The sequence below is a fragment of the Chanos chanos genome, chromosome 4, assembly GCF_902362185.1.
Source record: "Chanos chanos chromosome 4, fChaCha1.1, whole genome shotgun sequence".
NCBI lineage: Eukaryota > Metazoa > Chordata > Actinopteri > Gonorynchiformes > Chanidae > Chanos > Chanos chanos.
Window position 1 is genome coordinate 12,427,043 of NC_044498.1, and position 18,706 is coordinate 12,445,748.

Below are 18,706 nucleotides of genomic sequence, written 5' to 3' on the forward strand. Positions count from 1 at the left end.
CACATATGTTTAAAAGTGTACCATCTCTATTGAAGGTAATGGGGGGACTGGAGTGAATACACTGATCATCTGTTGTTCTTATACTGAAAAACACCCACATATGAAACACTAGCAGCAGCCTCTCAGTGTAAGCACCAGTATATGATGCTTCCTGTGGAAAACTCTATGTGTATGTGCCTGAGTGTGGGGGCGAGTTACAGTCAGGGTGAAACTAATGAATGCTGAGGAAATGCTTATGCTTATGTTGAAGAAATGTTAGAGAACATACTTATACATAAGCTTTAGCTTAACCTGTTGGTTACAAGGAACAGCAGATGGGAAAACGTCTAAACAATTAAGCTTCTTGACATTTGCGCATAGATGTAAGTAGGAAAGTTTCGTTCAAGTTACGATACTGCGTTTTGCTCGTGCTGCATGCTGTTCATTTTATATTTTGTCTAACCATAGCGAAGGGTATGGATAGAATTAAAATCTTGTACTTCCAGTTACAATTACCTTAGTGACTGTCTGCATTTAACCTCTTGGAGAAGCGATACTTATTAGCTATTTCTTTGCTTTTGAGCGCTTTTGGTGCTCTAAATTTTGTGAAGAATGAATGTGGTGAGCACAACCGTAACTGGTCCCTTGTAATCCCTGTCCATTTTTCAAGTCTGTCATTGTGCTTATTTACATAGTCGGTATAAGCGTTTGCTCCGAGCGTTTAACAATACATTGGACTGTACCATTGCCCTGTGACCCTTTATGAAGAGTGGTGTAGTTCCTCAAGTGTAGTTCATAACTTCACTGAACATGATCTCCACCAATAAAATGTAATCAGAAATGCAAAATCAGTCAAATATTGTGTAGTTAAAATCTGTGTTTTTAGTCAGTTATGATGCAGTTCGTATTATTTCACTTACAAAAAACAATCTGAGCTCGCATCTCCACCCCCGCGAGAAGTTGTTTTGGGTCTGTGGAGTTTAGTTACACTTGACAAAGTGGTTAGTTGAATGCTCAGTGGAGCTGAATGAACAACGCAGAGGTGGATTTTAATGTTCAGAGAGGGTAAGTATCAGCAAATTCATGAAGTTTCCCTCCGTTACATGTTAGGTTTTAGGACTCGGTGCTGTCGATTGTTTGGAGTGTTATAACTTGAAGAGCTTAAAAAAAAGTCAAAAGGGACTTCATGTCGTTGGTTATGTATTTGTTTATTGTTTGCCTTTAGCATTTGAGTGGTTGGTTTTGCAGCCTATTAGTGTTTAAGAATTTACAGTTTAAAGTTGCTGAGAACTGTTGCCGATATAAACTATTGTGTTAACTCTGGTTGCCGGTGAGGTAAGACTGTGGTTGTCAGTATAGTTGGTGCTCTACATTGCGCTGCTTCCTGTGCTGAGAGCCTTGTGACACTGGTATTAGTGTGAAAATCAGTATTTCGGTTGTTAGCTGTTCATAAAGATACAAAAACCTGCGGACAAATAAAACAAACAAACAAAAAACAAAAATCCTTAAAACAAGCCCCCCTCCCCCACTGGCTTTGGGTGTATTTGGTGCGTTGGACAAGATGAGACAGCTGTCAGCACAACCTGGTCTCATCATGGTGCCAATAGTGAGTTGTCTTGTTGTAAACTGTGTGCTTGGAATCTTCTGCATAACAAACACACACACACTAACATGTGAAACAGTATAAGATGTTGTTAAATGAAAACATAAGGCACCTCTTATGGTTGATGCCTGCTGGTAGTTATGTTGAAAGGGAAATGAAAGCCTCATGTTTAAGTATGTAAGGGGTATGTCCCTGTGCGCTTTAGCGTGCCTCATCTGTTGTTTGGAAAAATTAAATTGTCTCAATCCTGTTCAGAGTTAGGCTATTTGTGTAATTTTTGGTCTGGTGACATTTGAAATTATGGGAGTCTGTCTGTGCTTTTTTGAAGAGACATTAGAGCACTGAACCTGGCATGTTAATTGTTAGCATGAGTGGTGTGTTTCTGTGGTACATTTATCTGGTGCTTCTCGTCCCCGTTGTTGATGTAAGCTTAAAGATGAGTTCAGTGGCCGAGTGCTCGGGAGAGTTCAGTGCTCTTCCGGCTCCTTCTCTGAGCCACTTTTGGCCCATTGACTGTTTCCTTTTCAATGCAGTGGTGTCGCCATGGTGATGTGTCCCACCGTGGTGGGTAATTACAGAGCTGAATGAGGGAGGTCTACACTTTCCACGATTTTAAACACCACTCAAGATATGCATCCTTGCACATTTAACAGCCTAAATCACAACTGTGCAAAAGAGAAGTGGTCCTGTCTTTAAAATATGCACAATCCATGTTTGTTGGTGTGCTTACACGAGTGTTTTGACTCATGAGTAGTTTGCATTAGGCCTGTAGATTCAGGTCTTTTAGCCATGCACAGAATGAAAGACTGAAAGACCTAATTAAGTTTCACACTACAGCTGTATTGTTTGTGCTTAAGCTCCCAGAAAATGCACTCTTTTGTTTGGCACTTTTACAAGTCACCTTTGGCCTTTAAGGATATCAAATGTCAGGCTTGTTTCTTCTCAAATCAGTTCGGCCTTCCCATGACATCCGGGTCTGGAACCGGATCCGGAAATCATTCCAAAGGGAGAATCGAATCTCTCTAAGCCAGGGGTCTCAAACTCTGGTCCTGGAGGGCCGAGGCCCTGCTGATTTTTGTTTTCACCTCTTAGTTACCTGTTGATTTTCACCTTGAAAACAGGTGCGGACACTCTTCAGCCAATCAGAGATTCTATTTAGTTGGTCTACAAGAAAAACAGCAGGACCCCGGCCCTCCAGGACCGGAGTTTGACACCCCTGCTCTAAGCCTTTCTCGTCTGAGAGACCAGCCCGATTCAAATTTGTTCTAAGGAAAAGAAAAAAAAGTGCAAAAAGAGCTGTAAGTTAGTTGTCAGAAGCGCAGCCATGCAACCTTTCAAGAACTGTCGTAAGACATTACAGTTATTTTGCCAAGAACCCAAGATGTTTTTTCTTCGTAGAAGGGTGTATAGTTTCTTGCCTTTCTCAAATGTATGGGTCTCTCCGCAGCTCTAAGTGATATCTGCAGGGTCAGTTTCTGCTCTTTATGTGAGCAAATCCCCCGCAAAAGCAAGCAGCTCTGGCTTTGTTTTGGTGACAGTTAGTGACTGAAGAATTTGGATTAGATTGCACTTTTTGTTTTTTTAACTGTTTGTGTAGGGCACATACGATTCCCCATTCAGTGAATTCATCAGCCCTTTCGTGTTTTCAGCCTGTTATTCCAAGCGTTGAGTACTCCGCGCTGTCACATGACTCTGGGGTATTTTATGTCACTGACTGTGCTGCAAAGCTCAGAGTTTAGGGTTGTTTTTAAGAATGCCTTGGATTTTGTGGAATCCTTAGAAATCAGTGTATGAAAGGTTAAAGTGACTAAAGATTAAAATTACTAAAATCAATATTTTTTATCAGTGGAGGCAGTTAATTCAATCAGATCAAAAGTGTGCATGTGTGCGTGCGTGCGTGCGTGTGTGTGAGAGAGAGAGAGAGAGAGAGAGAGAGAGCGCGAGAGAATAAGTGACAGAGGGCAACTGTGGGAACAGAGGGTTTGGAAAGAAAAAACTGGCCTCACTCACACACCCACACACACTCATTAACCGTATGAGACTGGACAGGCTACAGCCGAGTGCTGAAATCAGCATTTTGTGCCTAGGAATGAGGCTCAGAACTAGAGACAGAATGAAAAGGAATGAAACTGATGGGGAGAGATAGACGGACAAAAGGACGGAAAGAAACAGAGACAAAGACCTTTTGACAAGGAAAATCAGATAGCCAGGAGAGAGACAATGAAACACATGTGTGCCTAAATAACAAGGCGAGAAAGACAGAACATATAGGGATTCAGAGGCCCAGAGAAGGGTGTTTTTCCACATGAGGACAACAGAGCAGATCTCATTCATATTTCCAGTGACTATTGGCTGCGGCCTGCTGATGATGTCATCAGTGATCTGTGTGCCAGGAAAAGAGACCTCCACCCACATTAGCACACCACAAGAGATCTTTCTCACACGCACGCACACACACACACACACACACACACACACACACACACACACACTTATGAGCCTCTAGCACTGGTGTAATTGTGTCCTTATGATAGGCAAAATGATTGTTTCCTTCTCTATCACTGGCAAGTCAGACACAGTAAATGGTAACCTTAAAGTTTACTGGCCAGTTTAACGAGTTACCGCTCTTTTAATGAGTCTGTTTTTATAGTCCTAAAGTAATGTTTAAAAAAAAAAAAGTTGTCCAGACCTGTGTTCATTTTTGAAAAATGCACTTCTGCTTTCTGCATCTTTCACGTTATTGACTGTGAACTATCCTTTGCAGGACCCACACCCTTTGTTCATCACTGAGGAGCTGTATTAAAGAGCGCCTCTAAAGAAAGGCATCTATTATTCATGGGCTCAGCATTATAGTCTGTTTGACCGACTGGCATTTTGCTGTCAGTGAGATTCTAGTCGACAGTCGTCATCTGGGTTAGAGTATTAGTGGTCAGCTGATTATGACTCACACAAACCTCACGTTATTGTGCCATAGTAAATTTATCTCAGTAAATCAGAGAAACAAACAAAATCTTAATAGGGAACCGTGTTTGTTGTTTGCTTTTGAGGCACATACACTCAAACACGTTTTTCTTCTTTGAGTGTACTTATCCAGAAATACTGTGGTTTCATTCTGGTACTGCTTTGTGCCCTTTCACTTTACTTCCTTATTCTGTTGAGGTTTACTCTAGTATAGTTCTGTGTGTGTTTGTGTGTGTGTGTGCATATGCGTGCACAGGGCGTGGTGAAACTGTGAAATGCTTTAGTAGGACCAAAGAAATGTCAGGCAAGTTGTAACATGGCTGAGGAGCTGTTTTACCTATCAGTTTGACACTTCCCTTGAAAATGTTTTCTCTCTATCTCTCTCTCTCTCTCTCTCTCTCTTTCTTTCTGCCCCTCTCTCATCCCCTCTCTCTGTAAGTAACAGAATGACAGGAGGAGGGAGCAAGGTAGCTTTCTCGACAGCGCCTCGATGATTGACGGATAAAGACAGGACCCCAGGACCAAGGTCAAGAGGATGGCTCACAGCGTGAACTTTGACTCAAATCCCCACTACCTGGAGGCAGGAATAGAGTGAGTCTGATCAATCCCATGTTTCTCACACCATTTTATGTCTGTCTTTCTTTCGCCCGCTTGTCACGCTCTCATCTTGCCGAGCTGACCGTTGTTGTCTTTCATGTCATGATTTGCAGATGAACATTTTTGTAATCTCTTCTGTATTCAGTGACATTCACCCAGCCTTTTTCCTGCGTTTTAATCGTGTGTTGTCTGTGCAGGACATCATGAAAACATCGGCTGTGTTTGTGGACTCTAAACTTTCATCTCTTTTTTCCCTCAGTAGCTCAGAAAAATGTCGCTCTGTGAGGTTTAGCTTTGTGCTAGCCTCTGTTGTTTGTTCTTGACCTACTATAAACAGGCATTGTCCCCCAGCCTTGTCTCTGTGAGGGAGAATAGGTTCTCTTTGTTGCAGTGTTTGAGAGTAAAACATGACTCATTTCCTTTTGGTGTCCCCGTTTCTTAGTTAAGAAAATTGTCACGCTGGATCAGTCCATGTTCATCAAATCTATTGTCAAACTTTCCAATCCTTTAGAGAGCAGTGACCTTTGTGCATGTGCGTTTATGTCTGTCTGGACGTTTTTTTTTTTAGGTTCTCTCTCCACTACCTTGTGTGTGTGTGTGTCTGTGTGTGTCTGTGTGTGTCTGTGTGTGTCTGTGTGTGTCTGTGTGTGTGTGTGTTTGTGTGTGTTTGTGTGTGTTTGTGTGTGTTTGTGTGTGTTTATGTGCGTGTGTGTGCGTGCGCATGCATGTGTGTGTGTGTGCGTGCATGTGTGTGGATCTTTGAGAAGTATATATGTAAATTCTGTCCCTAATCTCTCTGCTGTGTGTGTGTGTGTGTTTCAGGAGCCCTGCAGATGAGGAAGGTGTTCATAATTCTTTTAACCAGCTGATCCAGGAGCAGAGCCATGATCTGCGGCGTCAGTCACAGGACATTGAACTCAGTCAGCTGGACCTGGAAGAGGAAAGCAGAGGTACTGCATTTCAGACAGGAACACTCTCAAAGTCTCCTTGGCATTTGTCTATCTCTCTCACGTTCTGCCCTTCCCACATATGTCAACACTTCCATTTCATATTAACTATTTTATGTCTGTGTGTGTGTCTGTGTGCGTATGCGTGTGTGTCTGTGTGTGTGTGTGAGTGTGTGTAAGTGTATCTGTGTAAGTGTTTGTTTGGCGTTTGAGTGTGTCTGTCTCTTAATGAGACTGATGGTATTCATTCTCTTTATCTCTTTTAGATAATGTTCCATATCTTGCCGGTCCCGCCCACTCCAGAGCTGCTCTCCCTGAGGATCACCGCCAAGTAGACCCCCTGATTGGGGAGCGCTGGTCCTCTGCCACACTCCGAATACTCTCCTCTATGCCCAGTCGCACGATAGGTCAGTCCACTGTCTGTTTGTGTGTGTGTGTGTGTGTGTGTGTGTGTGTGTTTGTATAAGTTTGTGTCTCTGTGCACGTCCTTGAAATTGAAAATGAAATTTATTAAGTTTCAGAAGAATTTCACCAAAACCAAAGTTTGAAATCAAGGCCCTAGGCCTTGTCCTTTAGAGAAAGCAACCAGGAGGACATGACCATACTGTCTGTCTATGCCTCTCTCTGTAGTCTCACCTATCTGTATATGCATGTGCCCTGAGTCAGTCACCTGGAAAACCTCACCTTTGTGTTAGCCGTGTATTAGTCAGACACCACTTTCCATGCCTTGAAGGACTTCTTTCTTAAACCTTTTCATAGTTGCCTCACATACAAAGACATTAATAATATGATCATGAGAATGATTCACAGCAGTCAAACGCACTGCCTGAGAACTGGCTCTTTACGGTCAGCTGACTGTCGCTCTGATTGGCATCTGACAGTTTGGTCATGCCTGACACTTAAAGTGAGAGGAAGTGAAATATAGTGAAATATATCACAGATTCATGTGATGAAGCATGATTTCCTGCCTACAGAAGTTTTTTAGATTACCCAGCCTGCCAGCAGGTTTGTTGTATTGATATTGGTGCTTGTTGCAGCGTCTCACTGAAGAGATAAGACGGAATCATTTCAACACTGTTGCACGGTCTGTTCTCCTACAAACCTAAATTATTTGCATTACATAAAAACAGTTGTGAGATTGAAAACACTGTCTGGGTGAAACCTCTTTGTAACTTTTCAGAGATTTTTTTTTTTTACACCAAATCTTTTAGACCAGCGTCTCTCTTCTCCCCCCTTTTAAAGTGCAAACTATTTCATTATTTTCTGGCTTATTCCATTAGATCTGACTCTGTCTTTGAGTAGATGTTCAGCCCATTGATTTAAGTGAATCAGATATACCTCTCTCAGGCTGGAGCTGGTATGTGCGGGGAAGATTAGCAATCACTGCTCTACAAAGTAGGAGTCGTGATTCACTTTAAGAATTTTTTCTCAATGTCTCACCTCACTCACTGTCTCATTACAGGAAGTCTTGCAGGGCTCTGGGCTGTGTCAGGATATCCCCTGTGTGTCTAAGGCAGTTATGTTGTGGAATGGATTTAAATATCGTTGTTCAGTCACGTTAAATTACTCCACCGTCACTGAAATCTGGTGGACGCAGTAATTGAGTCAGTGAGTCAAGGTGACGAATTGTTGCTTTGACCGTGTGTTGTGTAAATACAGTAAAATAAACTGCGTTTTTATGAAAATGATCACCGGAATGAAAGACATTGAAGACTTTTCTATCAGCACCTGTTTCATCTCTGTCTTTCATTCATTATTTAGCAAGTGTTCAGACTCAGTCTGTGGGTTGAAGGAAGTGAGACAGTTGTTCTGATCTGAAATCGCTGATAGGCCTCTCTTGTTTTTCCCCGTCTTCTTTTGTTAACCCCTTATTTCCGTTCCGTCCTTCTGTCTGCAGGGCGCAGTCGAGGGGCAATCATCTCTCAGTACTATAATCGGACCATGCAGCTGAGGAGACGCAGGCAAAGCAGACCCGACATACGCAACTTCTCTCGCTCTGCTCGACCCAGTATCCGTGGTTACGGTGTGGAGTCAGATGAAATAGATGGAGAGGGTGAGAAGGTTTTTACAGTCACTATAGTCTGACAGTGTAAATAGTGTGAGTTATATAGTAGTAATATAGTAATGCATAGTTATTAATTAACATTATATAAGTCTGCATTATGTTATGTGCATGTGTGTTTGTGTGTGTGTGTGTGAGTGTGAGGGCTTTTCAGTACTATCTATTCAATGGAATTATTCACAGTTAAAGTTTAAAAGGAGAACTTTTTGTGCAGTCATTTAAACCTCATTTAAACAGCCCAAAGCAGACCTCTCCTTCAGTATCCTCACTCAGCAAGACACATCAAGCACATTCACGCATAATCGTACACTTCCAAGGAACATTCAGACTGTTGCATCTATGTAAATAACTGGTATGTGTGTGTGTGTTTGTGTGCGTGCGGGCTTTTTTTAGCAATCAAGAAGGAGCGACTGGTGAATAACCTGCAGAACCTGTCTGCCAGTGACAGAGTGCGTATGCTAAAGGGCATGCCTCTCCACCTGGCTGAGAAGAGAGAACTCAGGTAATGCTCTCAGGTTTCACATATCTCCCTCTGGTAATACCTATTCCCAGTTTTCCCCTCCCACTCTCAAGTAGCACCACCCTTTTCTCCCCGCCCCATTTGGTAACAACTCCCAACTTGTCCCCTCCTTTTTAGGCCAAGTCCCTCCCCCTCTTTCCATTTCCCATTCATACAACCTCCCTTCCCCTAGGTAATGCCCTCCTCTGTCCCAAGGTAGTCTCTCAGTCAGTTAGGCAACCTTCCTCCCTGTTTGGCTCCAACATAAGCACTGTCAGTCCTTGGCTAACGCTTTTCCTCACCCCACTGCTGTTCTCCCCTGTTCCCCCCTGTTCCCTACTGTTTCCATCCTCTCACTTACTGAGCTCTGGAAATGTATTCCTTACATATGTGACTCTCTGGTTATGTTTGTTGCTTTCAGGACATTGGCCAGTAAAGCAGGCTCACACTCCTCGGTACTCAATCAGATTCCCTGCTGCAGCCAACTCAAGTATTACCTTATCATTGTGAGTCTGTTGCTTCTTACAATAAGTCATATCCAACCATTTCTTCTCACTGTCTATTAGCAGATTTTTTTTTAAAGATTTTTTTTTCCAACAGAAGTTGGTCTTGGCCATGTAGTAAACAGAGAAATGTTCAGTCTACTTTGTTTAGAAACTCGTTGCCTCCAAATGACTGTAGACATTGTGCAACACGATATGACCTGTTGATAACAGTCACAATGGCTTTGGTCCTGAACGCTATTATTGGCCCAGTAAGACTTTTATCACGCAGCGTTTGACATTTAGGTTTCGGCAGTGTTTGCTCTGCATGAGACACGGAAGTGATTTTAAGCTTTAAATAATTACCCCCAGTCTTTATGAGCCCGTAACAAAATCTCATAAAAAATCACTCTGACCTAACTGAACTTTAGAACCCTGAACAACGTCCACATTTCTCTGCCGTGTAGAGTAGGCTTCAAATTCAACCAAAAGCATCATTCTAAGTTAAGGCAAGTTAAGGAAATCCTGAAAGGTTAATCTTATTATGACACAGAAACCTTTCACAATGCTTTTGAACCATGATTTTACCGTTTCGACTTTAGGCTAAAGAAGACATTGTCCCAGCATAAAACTTCATTTTATGTATTCTTTCTTTCTTTCTTTCTTTCTTTCTTTCTTTCTTTCTTTCTTTCTTTCTTTCTTTCCTTCTCTCTCTCTCATATCCCAGGCTCTGAGGCAGGGTTGGTACAGCTGGCTGTCATTCCTGTCCTCTCTGCAGCTTTGGCAGATAGCACTGAAGAGAGTAAGCGGCCGTTTTGGCACGGGGGTCGTCTCTTACTTTGTCTTCCTCAGAACTCTCCTCTTCTTCAACATCTTTCTCTTCCTGGTCACCGGGCTCTTCCTGGTGGTCCCTCAGGCAGTGCGGCCCCCTGTCTTCAATCACACGTCCGACGGGCCCTCGGGACTAGAGCTGATTACAGGGGCGGTAAGCAGCTAACCTCAGGATGGTTCATTTGTATAATTGAGTGGCTATGAAATTTTGGTACGGAAAGATGCAATCACTCGGTTCATATAATTTTGGACGGAATGAGAAACTTACAACGGCTCTTCTCTGAAATTCTGCCAGAGGGAAGAGAAAGCCAAAAGAGCAAATATTCACTCACCCTACATTATGTCTGTCTGTTACTGTCTCTCTATTTCCTAGGGTTACTTTACAAACTCATTGATGTACTATGGCTACTACACTAACAGCACTCTTAGGAAGAGCTGCAGATCTGAAACTTCCTTGCAAGCTGTGAATCAGACAAGCTGTGAAAAGCCTTTGTCCTATAATATGCCTCTGGCCTACTTTTTTACCATCGGCGTTGCCTTCTTCGTCACCTGCCTCATCCTCGTTTACAGGTAAGGCTTTCTCAATTTCACTAGTTCTGTGTGAGGTCACACTTTTTCTGTTTCACTATATATATATATATATATATATATATATAGATGTGTGTATGTATGTGTGTATATATATATATATATATATATATATATATATATATATATATATATATATATATAGATGTGCAGTGGATTTCATCTTTGTGTTTCAAAAGGCATAAATATATATGTAATCAATACAAGAGCTTTCATGTGTTCTTTTGCCTAATGGATGGTAGGTGCGTTATGTCTGCGTGGTGTGCTCAGAAAACGCATTGCGAAACAGACAGACAAACACTGACTCAGTTAGTTGTAAATAAGACTCAAGGACATGAGTGGGCGGTTTCAGTGAAGAGCAGTCTGTGGAGAACATCTCTCAGACGGATGCTACGTTCAGACTGCTGCGCGTAAACCCTCCTCACCCCTTAAACGTCACATTTAAAAGCAAAGCGATACAAAGAACGCATGCAGTGATCTACTGAGAAACTGTCATGTTGTGAAATGAGTCGTCCTGCATTGTGTTCTCGGGAAGCAGACAAGTGCGTGTGTGGTGACATCAAAACCTAACAACAACGGTGTGAAAAAAAAAAAAAAAAAGGAAACTTGAAGGGTTGGTTGGTTTCTGGTTTCCTGTGGTGAAAGGGTATAGACAGCATTCATTTTCCTGGCGTGTTTTAGCTTCACTGACCTTCACAGGGGGGTTCGGTAAACACTAAAAGACCAAAGTCACTTTGAGTGTTCACCGTCATCCTATACTGAAGCATTTCTAATCTGGTGTGGATAGTCTGTTCCGTGATTACAGGGCCCCCATCCACAGTGCTCATGAGTCAACTGATTGGTTTGATAAGAGTGAAATTCTGCATCGTTTCCTGAGACGGTGCTTTCCACCTCTATCAACAAAACATCAAACAACCTATGCCAGCGTTTTCAACCTGTTCTGGCTATGACTTGTTGTGGCCCAGTGTCCTCATAATACACTTCATATTGGGATTTCCTTTGTTTTGGCAGTTCTGTGGTTGCAACCAGTACGAAAGTTTATGTGTGTTTATGTGTTTATGTAACTTATGTATTTATGTAAGCTGTGTGTTCATGTGAGGCCCTGTACAAACTGTGACAACACATTTCCTCAAAAAAGGACAATAAAGAATCTATCTATCTATCTATCTATCTATCTATCTATCTATCTATCTATCTATCTATCTATCTATCTATCTATCTATCTGTCTATCTGTCTATCTGTCTATCTATCTATCTATCTGTCTGTCTGTCTGTCTGTCTGTCTGTCTGTAATGCAGGTATTAATAACTGTTGCATGTGTTTGTTTCTGTGTTTGTGTTTCCATAGCATGAGTAAGTCGTTTGGTCAGAGTTTTTGCATTATTAAATCAAAAGGAATCCTCGCTATGAAAGCTTTCAGTTCCTGGGATTTTAAAGTCACTAAGAAGACATCCATTGTTCTACAGTCAGAGAACATCTGTACTCAGCTCAAAGTAAGCAACAGTAGACACACACACACACACACACACAGATCTTTTCCCTTATTTCATGCATGCTGATTCAGTGTGATCATGTTTGATTATTGCAACTACAATAAAACCCCAAACAGAATTCAGGGTAGTCTCACGCCTGCAGAATAGCTTGAGCCTGAATCTAGTTTAATTCCAAAGTTTTGTTTGATGGCACTGGTATACTGTACCCATATCCACATCAAATCAGAGTGAAATAGGCAATCTCGAGTCAGTTTCATGTGAACAGAAATGCAGCTCTCTACGGGGCCAAAAGCACACCACTCATTTAACTGTGCTCTGATAGAATAGTCTCTGATGGTCCCAGAGAGTCACATGATGACAGTTGAAAGTTCAGTTAGAACTGGACCCGAGGTTATCTTCTGCAAACAACTAAACCTTTAAAAAAATCAACTGAGCCAGTTGCTCAAACATTTTCTTTGTGTATATGAGTACAGTTAATGTTATAGTTATGCGAGACAAACTTCTGATGAAAGTGTCCCTCACCCAACCCGTGTAGGAGTTACTGGCAGAGGTGAACCACGGAAAGGAGAAGACCACTGCGTTGGAGAGAATTCTTAGGCTGTCAGTCCACATGCTGGCCTGGACCATATGTGTGTTTGGCACAGTCGGCTGTGCCCTTGGTGTTTACTACTTTTCTGAATATATGCACAAGGTGAGAGGAAAACACACACACACACACACACACACACACACACAGAGAGAACAGTTTCAGATGATCTCTTAAGCGCTTCCATCACCTGATGCCTCCCCACAGCATCTCTGAGCGGGTATTGACATAACCTTGTCTCCAAGTATTGATGCACACAACCGCACATGCACTGAAAATCTAAACACGAAAAACAAAATCTGATAAACCCTCAATAACATTGCTGTCTACTTTTCACGGAACATGTGCAAACCGCAAGGAATACACACATGCCCTGCCACATACATGTATACACACAAACATACGTACATAAATACATACATACAGGTGTGCGTGCACTCACATGCACACACAACGTGGTATTTCTCTGTTTCATAGTCAGGAAACTGAGCTATGTAAACACACACTTAATTCTTTTTTCTTTACAGTAATGCTAAAAGAATTTGATTATCTGCCTCGGCCATCAGTCGCACACCCTCCCTCACATCTTCACTCTTTCATTCTCATTCCACAGAGGGTCAGCTTCTGCACATTCATTCACCCATTACCAACTTTCCACGATAGCCTTCAGACTCCAGTAAACTAATATTTACCGTATTCCTCTAGTGTAGTCCTGCTTATCCTCTGAATGTCAGGGACGTATTACAGATATGACAGGACATGTTTACTGGATGAACTCCTCCTAACACTCTTTCTCCGTAACTCCAGTTCACTTCAGAGGGCTTTGCTGGCGTGACAGTGTGGTTGTCACGCTGCCAAAGCATAGACGAACGTGTAGAACGAATATGTTTCACACGAACTAAAACAACACACTCGTTCCTCCCTCTCTCTCTCTCTCTCTCTCTCTTTCTCTCCCTCTCTCACAGGACCTACAGGACCGTGCGCGCAGCACTGACAGGAGCACTCGCAGTATGTTGGTTAAAGAGGCCAGTCTGTTGGCCCTTCCTGTGGTGGTGTCCAGCATTAACTTGCTGCTGCCAGGCTTCTTCAACCTGGTGGCCTGGATGGAGGTGTATGACTCACCCAGTGTACGCAACTATGTCTCCATTGCCAGGTAGGCCCCTGAGACTACAGCCACCACACCGCACTTACACTGTCACAGTGTTCATTTCACTCAGTATTCAGCCTCACATAGTTGGAAGCAAACCAGTTCCACATAAAGACCTAATCTTATCCATTTTACTCTGTACATTAATGGAATATCTAATCTCAAGGGTACAGCACGCTGTATGGAGACAGAAGTCAGCTCTTAGCAGTGGTGTTTTCGGGCTTTGGGGACTATAGTCTTAAACACATGCTAAACATGAGTTTCTTTTTTGTTTTCTGTTGTTGCCTGTGGGTAAGGAGATGATTCTATCTCTCGCTTGTTATTTTGAGCCCTGTGAATGCTCGTAAGAAGTTGCTCGTCACCAAGCGTAGGTGGTTTTATCAAGTCTTTCTTCTCCACAACGCAATCCATGTAGAACTGTACTCCCAAAAGCAGAAAAGGGACTGTGTAAAAGAATGGGAACAACACAGTCCAACCCAAATGTTCATACAAGAGAGATGTGAGGCAGATTTAGATCTGTTCAGATGTTAAATGAGTCACTGTGAGTCACAAATATCTTCAGTATGTCTGAGGAACATACAAACATGTCTGTCAGGAAAAAGACTTTATCATCTTTCCATTCTCTTCTGTCCCCACAGGAACCTTATGTTAAAAATCTGTGTACTTGGAATGCTGTGCTACCATTGGTTGGGACGGATAGCTTCTGACCCATCTAGTCTTGGACTGCAGGTGAGCGATGTGTATTCAATCAATCACAAACCCTGAAACACTCTGAATTTATCTGTTTTGCTCAAAACCTGAATCTAATTGAAATAATTAAACTATTGTGTATGATTGGAATACAGAATAGCCGTAGGCTTGGCAGTTTCTGGTGTCTAATTGCCAACTCCTGAAAGCCTGCTTATGTCTAATATTAACATCTTGGTCAGTGTGAGTAGCTGGAGTCTAGTCCTTTTCTCTGAGTGCGGTTGTGTGTTTTTCCTCAGTGCTGGGAGAGCTTTGTTGGACAGGAGCTTTATCGCTTTTTGCTCATGGATTTTATTTTCACACTCCTGGACACTTTCTTTGGAGAATTCCTGTGGAGGTAAGTTCTCTCAGTGTAGCCTGACTGTAGTTCAGTTTTAATCAAATGCCCAGCACCAATATGTCCACTCCTCAGCAACCCCCCCCCCCCCCCCCCCCCACACACACACACACACACACACACACACACACTCACACACCCACACTCAGACGTTTCCTCTTTCAGTGACCTCTGGTTTGTATTTTTCCCCTTAGGTTGTTTTCACGGAGAGTACTGAAGAGGAAGAGGAAACCAGTGTTTGACATTGCCAGAAATGTTCTGGAGTTAATTTATGGACAGACACTGGCTTGGTAAACAAACAATATTTATTTTGATTGTAAGGATTCTCTCTCTCTCTTTCCTTCTCTCTCTCTCAGTTGCATAGGATATGTGCATCAGTTTATTTCCTGTCTTTGTGGTGTGTTCTAGGTTGGGTGTGCTGTTCACACCTCTGTTACCTGCTGTGCAGATCCTCAAACTCCTCATCCTGTTCTATGTCAAGAAGGTATGTCATTCTGACAACACACGCAGAGAGTTTCAAACAGAAAGGTCATACCACACACTGATAACAGTTGCTCTTTGAAAAAGGCCTGCCCTGCAGTGAGTGTTTATCAGATAAAGACCGCGTCACATCTCCATTGGCCATACATCGACCTGACTGGACGTGATTCAGCCTATCCTGTGTGTGTTTTTTCTCCTCAGACCAGCCTGATGATGAACTGCCAGGCTTCACGTAAACCATGGCGTGCCAGTCAGATGACCACCATCTTCATCACTTTGCTGTGTTTTCCCTCCTTTCTGGGCTCTGCTGTGTGTGTGACGTACGCCATGTGGTCGTAAGTGCATCGCTTTAACATACATATTATAGACGTACATAGAGGAATACATACGTTATACACATTATACACAATATGCTTTAACATACACGTAAATACATACATCATATACGTACATACATGAGTACATACAATATGTACAAGTTTACCTGACTCATTCTCATTCCCGCTCTCTTTCTCTTTCTTTCTTGCTCTCTCACTCTCACTGTCTCCGTCTTTTTCTCTCACTCTCTTTCTGCGTCTCTCTCTCTCTCTCTGCTTCTCTCTCCCTCCTCTCTCTCAGGATCAAGCCCTCGAAGCATTGTGGTCCGTTCCGTGGTCTGGAGAAGATGTTCCACTCAGGGAAGAAGTGGATTGATGAGCTGTCCGAAGCCGACCCCAAACTGAAGTGGCTCAGCGGTCTTCACTCCTATCTGGTGGAGAACCCTCTCTTCCTTTTCATCGCTGCTACTGTTTTCCTGTGAGTCACGCCGCCTCGTCATATATATACAAACTCCATTCACGGCTCACAGGTTTCCCTAAGATCTTTCTTTTGTATTGCCCCATAATCTAATGTTGTGCCCTCTGTTTTCTCCAGAATAGTGATTTACTTCCACACCCAAGTGGTTGATGGACAGAGACAGATCATTAGTCTTCTGCAAGAGCAGATTGAAAATGTAAGACTTGGTTTTGTATTATTTCTTTTACAAGAACAGAGTAAAACATGGACTTTATGGACCTGACATCTCTCTCTTTCTTGGCCTCTCTCTGCAGGAGGGGGAAGACAAAAAGTTTTTAATCACCAAATTGCAGTCTATCCATGAGCAGAAAAAACCTTTCTCCCCACGGCGAATCAGAGGAGCGAGTGAGGTAATCTATCTCTCTATCTGTCTGTCTCTCTTTTTTTTTCTTTCATTCTCTATGATTGTCTGTCACTCAGTGGATATGTGTACCGGGGCAAAGATGGTTTATTTCCCCAACTGTGGAATAACAAAGCATATTTACTACAGGATCTGAACAACTTTCATATTATTTCTTATTCTTGTACTTTTTCAGGATTCCAGTTACTCTTGACAGCCCTGCCTAAAGACTCTGCGCTTTCTGAACATGCCAGTGTAACTGCAGACTCTTGTGGTTGAGTATTCCCATGTCTAGAGAACTGGAAAATTCACTTCTGTCAGAACAGCTCTGCCTCTGAGAGCTGTGGAGCCTCAGGCAGAGAGAGCAGGCTCCTACAGGCACCTCACCAACATCTCAAGACATATGAACAGGAGAAAACATTCCTTCCATTTCAAACAACAAACCTCTGGACTGGGATATAACACTGCCTTTCACCTTCCCTCATCAGCAATACTGCTCTGACTTCCATTTAAGAGTCGCTCTATTTTCCTGCAGCAACACACGTTACGGAAAATTGCTCTGACGTTTGTCATATTTTATCACAGAGGTCTTTTTAATGTGAAATGCACAGAATCCATGTCACTACTTTTACATGATGTGCTTGTCAAAAAGGGGGAGACAAAGATTTACACTCTGTGTAAGAGTAGCATTCATTTAAAGACTGCTTCGCTCGTCCAGTTGATAATGAGCAACGCTGCTCCCTGTGTGTTAACGTTCTGTAGATCTGAAGAGACTTTGCTCATGCTAAAATAGGAATGTGTTTTTAAAAGGAAAACCAGGGTCAGAGTATACGGTTACAGTACAGGGCCAAAACTGGACCGATTTGTTTCACCCAGCAAATCTGGCAAACTTCACAAAGCATTGCAGCCTGCTTATTAGCAAGCACTGGAATAAGGAACCAGGCAAATGCGACTCGTAGCTAAATCTGTGAGAAGAAAAAGTCAGTGTGTATTATAATTATTATTATCGTATAACAATAGTCATTTTTTTTAATGTGTGTAAAAAAGTGTATTCTGATTTAAATTTTATATTTTATAAGATAAGCACTTTTATATCGACTGTGAAACAAAAAGAGTATCTTTTACTGAACAATACTACCGGTTTGTCTTCACCATACTGCGTTGGCTCTGATGTATGTGTTTTAATATCCTGATTGAGAAGTGGCCAGTTGTGTGACTGTTTGAGGGTTTGTTTTTTGTATGTTTTGTTTTTAAGTTCTCTGCTTTGTGGTATTTGTATGTTTTATGCATTTTTAAATAAATTAAGTCTGTTTTAGTGTCATGGGATGAAGTGTGGTAGAGATATATTTTATATAGTTAAGTCAGACCAATATACATCATATGTTTTTTTTTTCCCTTAATTAATTATAATGCAGCATGATATCAAGATCTGTTACAAAGACATGCAATCAAAACAATGAAAGAAAGATCCAAACGTATGTACACTTTACAAAGAATCACTTCTCTGCCAGAGTAGTACTCATAAATATGATTTACACGGTAAAATAAATAGGTAATATTATCAAAGTAGCTTAAGTTTATCTTCTGTTTAAAAATATGTTACAAAGTACGACAAAGACTTTGAAAGTAAGTTCCTTTTTTGCTTGGAACATCCTGCAAGTATCCCTTAAACATGGGTTACAGACTTTTTGACTATGAAAAAGAGGTAAGCTCTTTAAAAATTGCAAATAACAGTCTGCTTTGTCACCTTCTGCTTACATGTTGTGTTAGCCAGAAAGAAATCCAGTATGGGTATCTTTGAATCAGGCTCTTCAAGATTCCCATTTAATCAGATAGTTCTCTATGCGGTTTCCTCCGGAATCCAGACAGCATTGTGAAAGATCTACTGTAAAAAGTGCTATGCAAATACAACCGGACTGTAACTGTAAACCCACATTATAGCACCACAGATGTACCTTGGCGGGAACACAGTTTTATCCTGATATAGACTGTTGTAGTGGATGTGGGTCTAAGAGTCTGAGAAAAATGTTCATGTGCTTTGTGCGGCATGAGAGCATGAGAGTTTTCTAGTGATGTGCCTGTCATGACCACAGTTCACCAGCAGAGGGTGGTAGATCATGTTAACAAAGCTGAGAAACATTAACGTGATGTTGTGTTACAGAGTTGAACATGTAAAGGGAAAAAAAAAGTCCTA

The 18,706-nt window shown here is 42.0% G+C and overlaps 1 protein-coding gene across 2 annotated transcripts; it reads left to right on the plus strand.

Moving 5' to 3' along the window:
- The first annotated feature begins 991 nt into the window (after positions 1–991).
- On the plus strand, positions 992–17,748 carry tmc6b (transmembrane channel-like 6b). 2 transcript variants are annotated; one of them, XM_030771308.1, is made up of 21 exons: positions 992–1,044; positions 4,989–5,134; positions 5,963–6,090; positions 6,354–6,494; positions 7,985–8,140; positions 8,543–8,651; positions 9,070–9,154; positions 9,858–10,115; positions 10,335–10,531; positions 11,897–12,041; positions 12,577–12,732; positions 13,593–13,780; positions 14,413–14,503; positions 14,761–14,858; positions 15,053–15,148; positions 15,267–15,342; positions 15,540–15,673; positions 15,957–16,133; positions 16,251–16,329; positions 16,427–16,522; positions 16,709–17,748. In XM_030771308.1, exons 2-21 carry the CDS (start codon positions 5,079–5,081, stop codon positions 16,724–16,726), a joined length of 2,484 nt encoding a protein of 827 aa, XP_030627168.1. In that variant the 5' UTR covers positions 992–1,044; positions 4,989–5,078; the 3' UTR covers positions 16,727–17,748. The 2 variants fall into 2 exon arrangements, with proteins under 2 accessions (XP_030627168.1, XP_030627167.1); XM_030771307.1 differs by having other exon boundaries at positions 1,005–1,044; positions 4,983–5,134.
- The last annotated feature ends 958 nt before the right edge of the window (positions 17,749–18,706 follow it).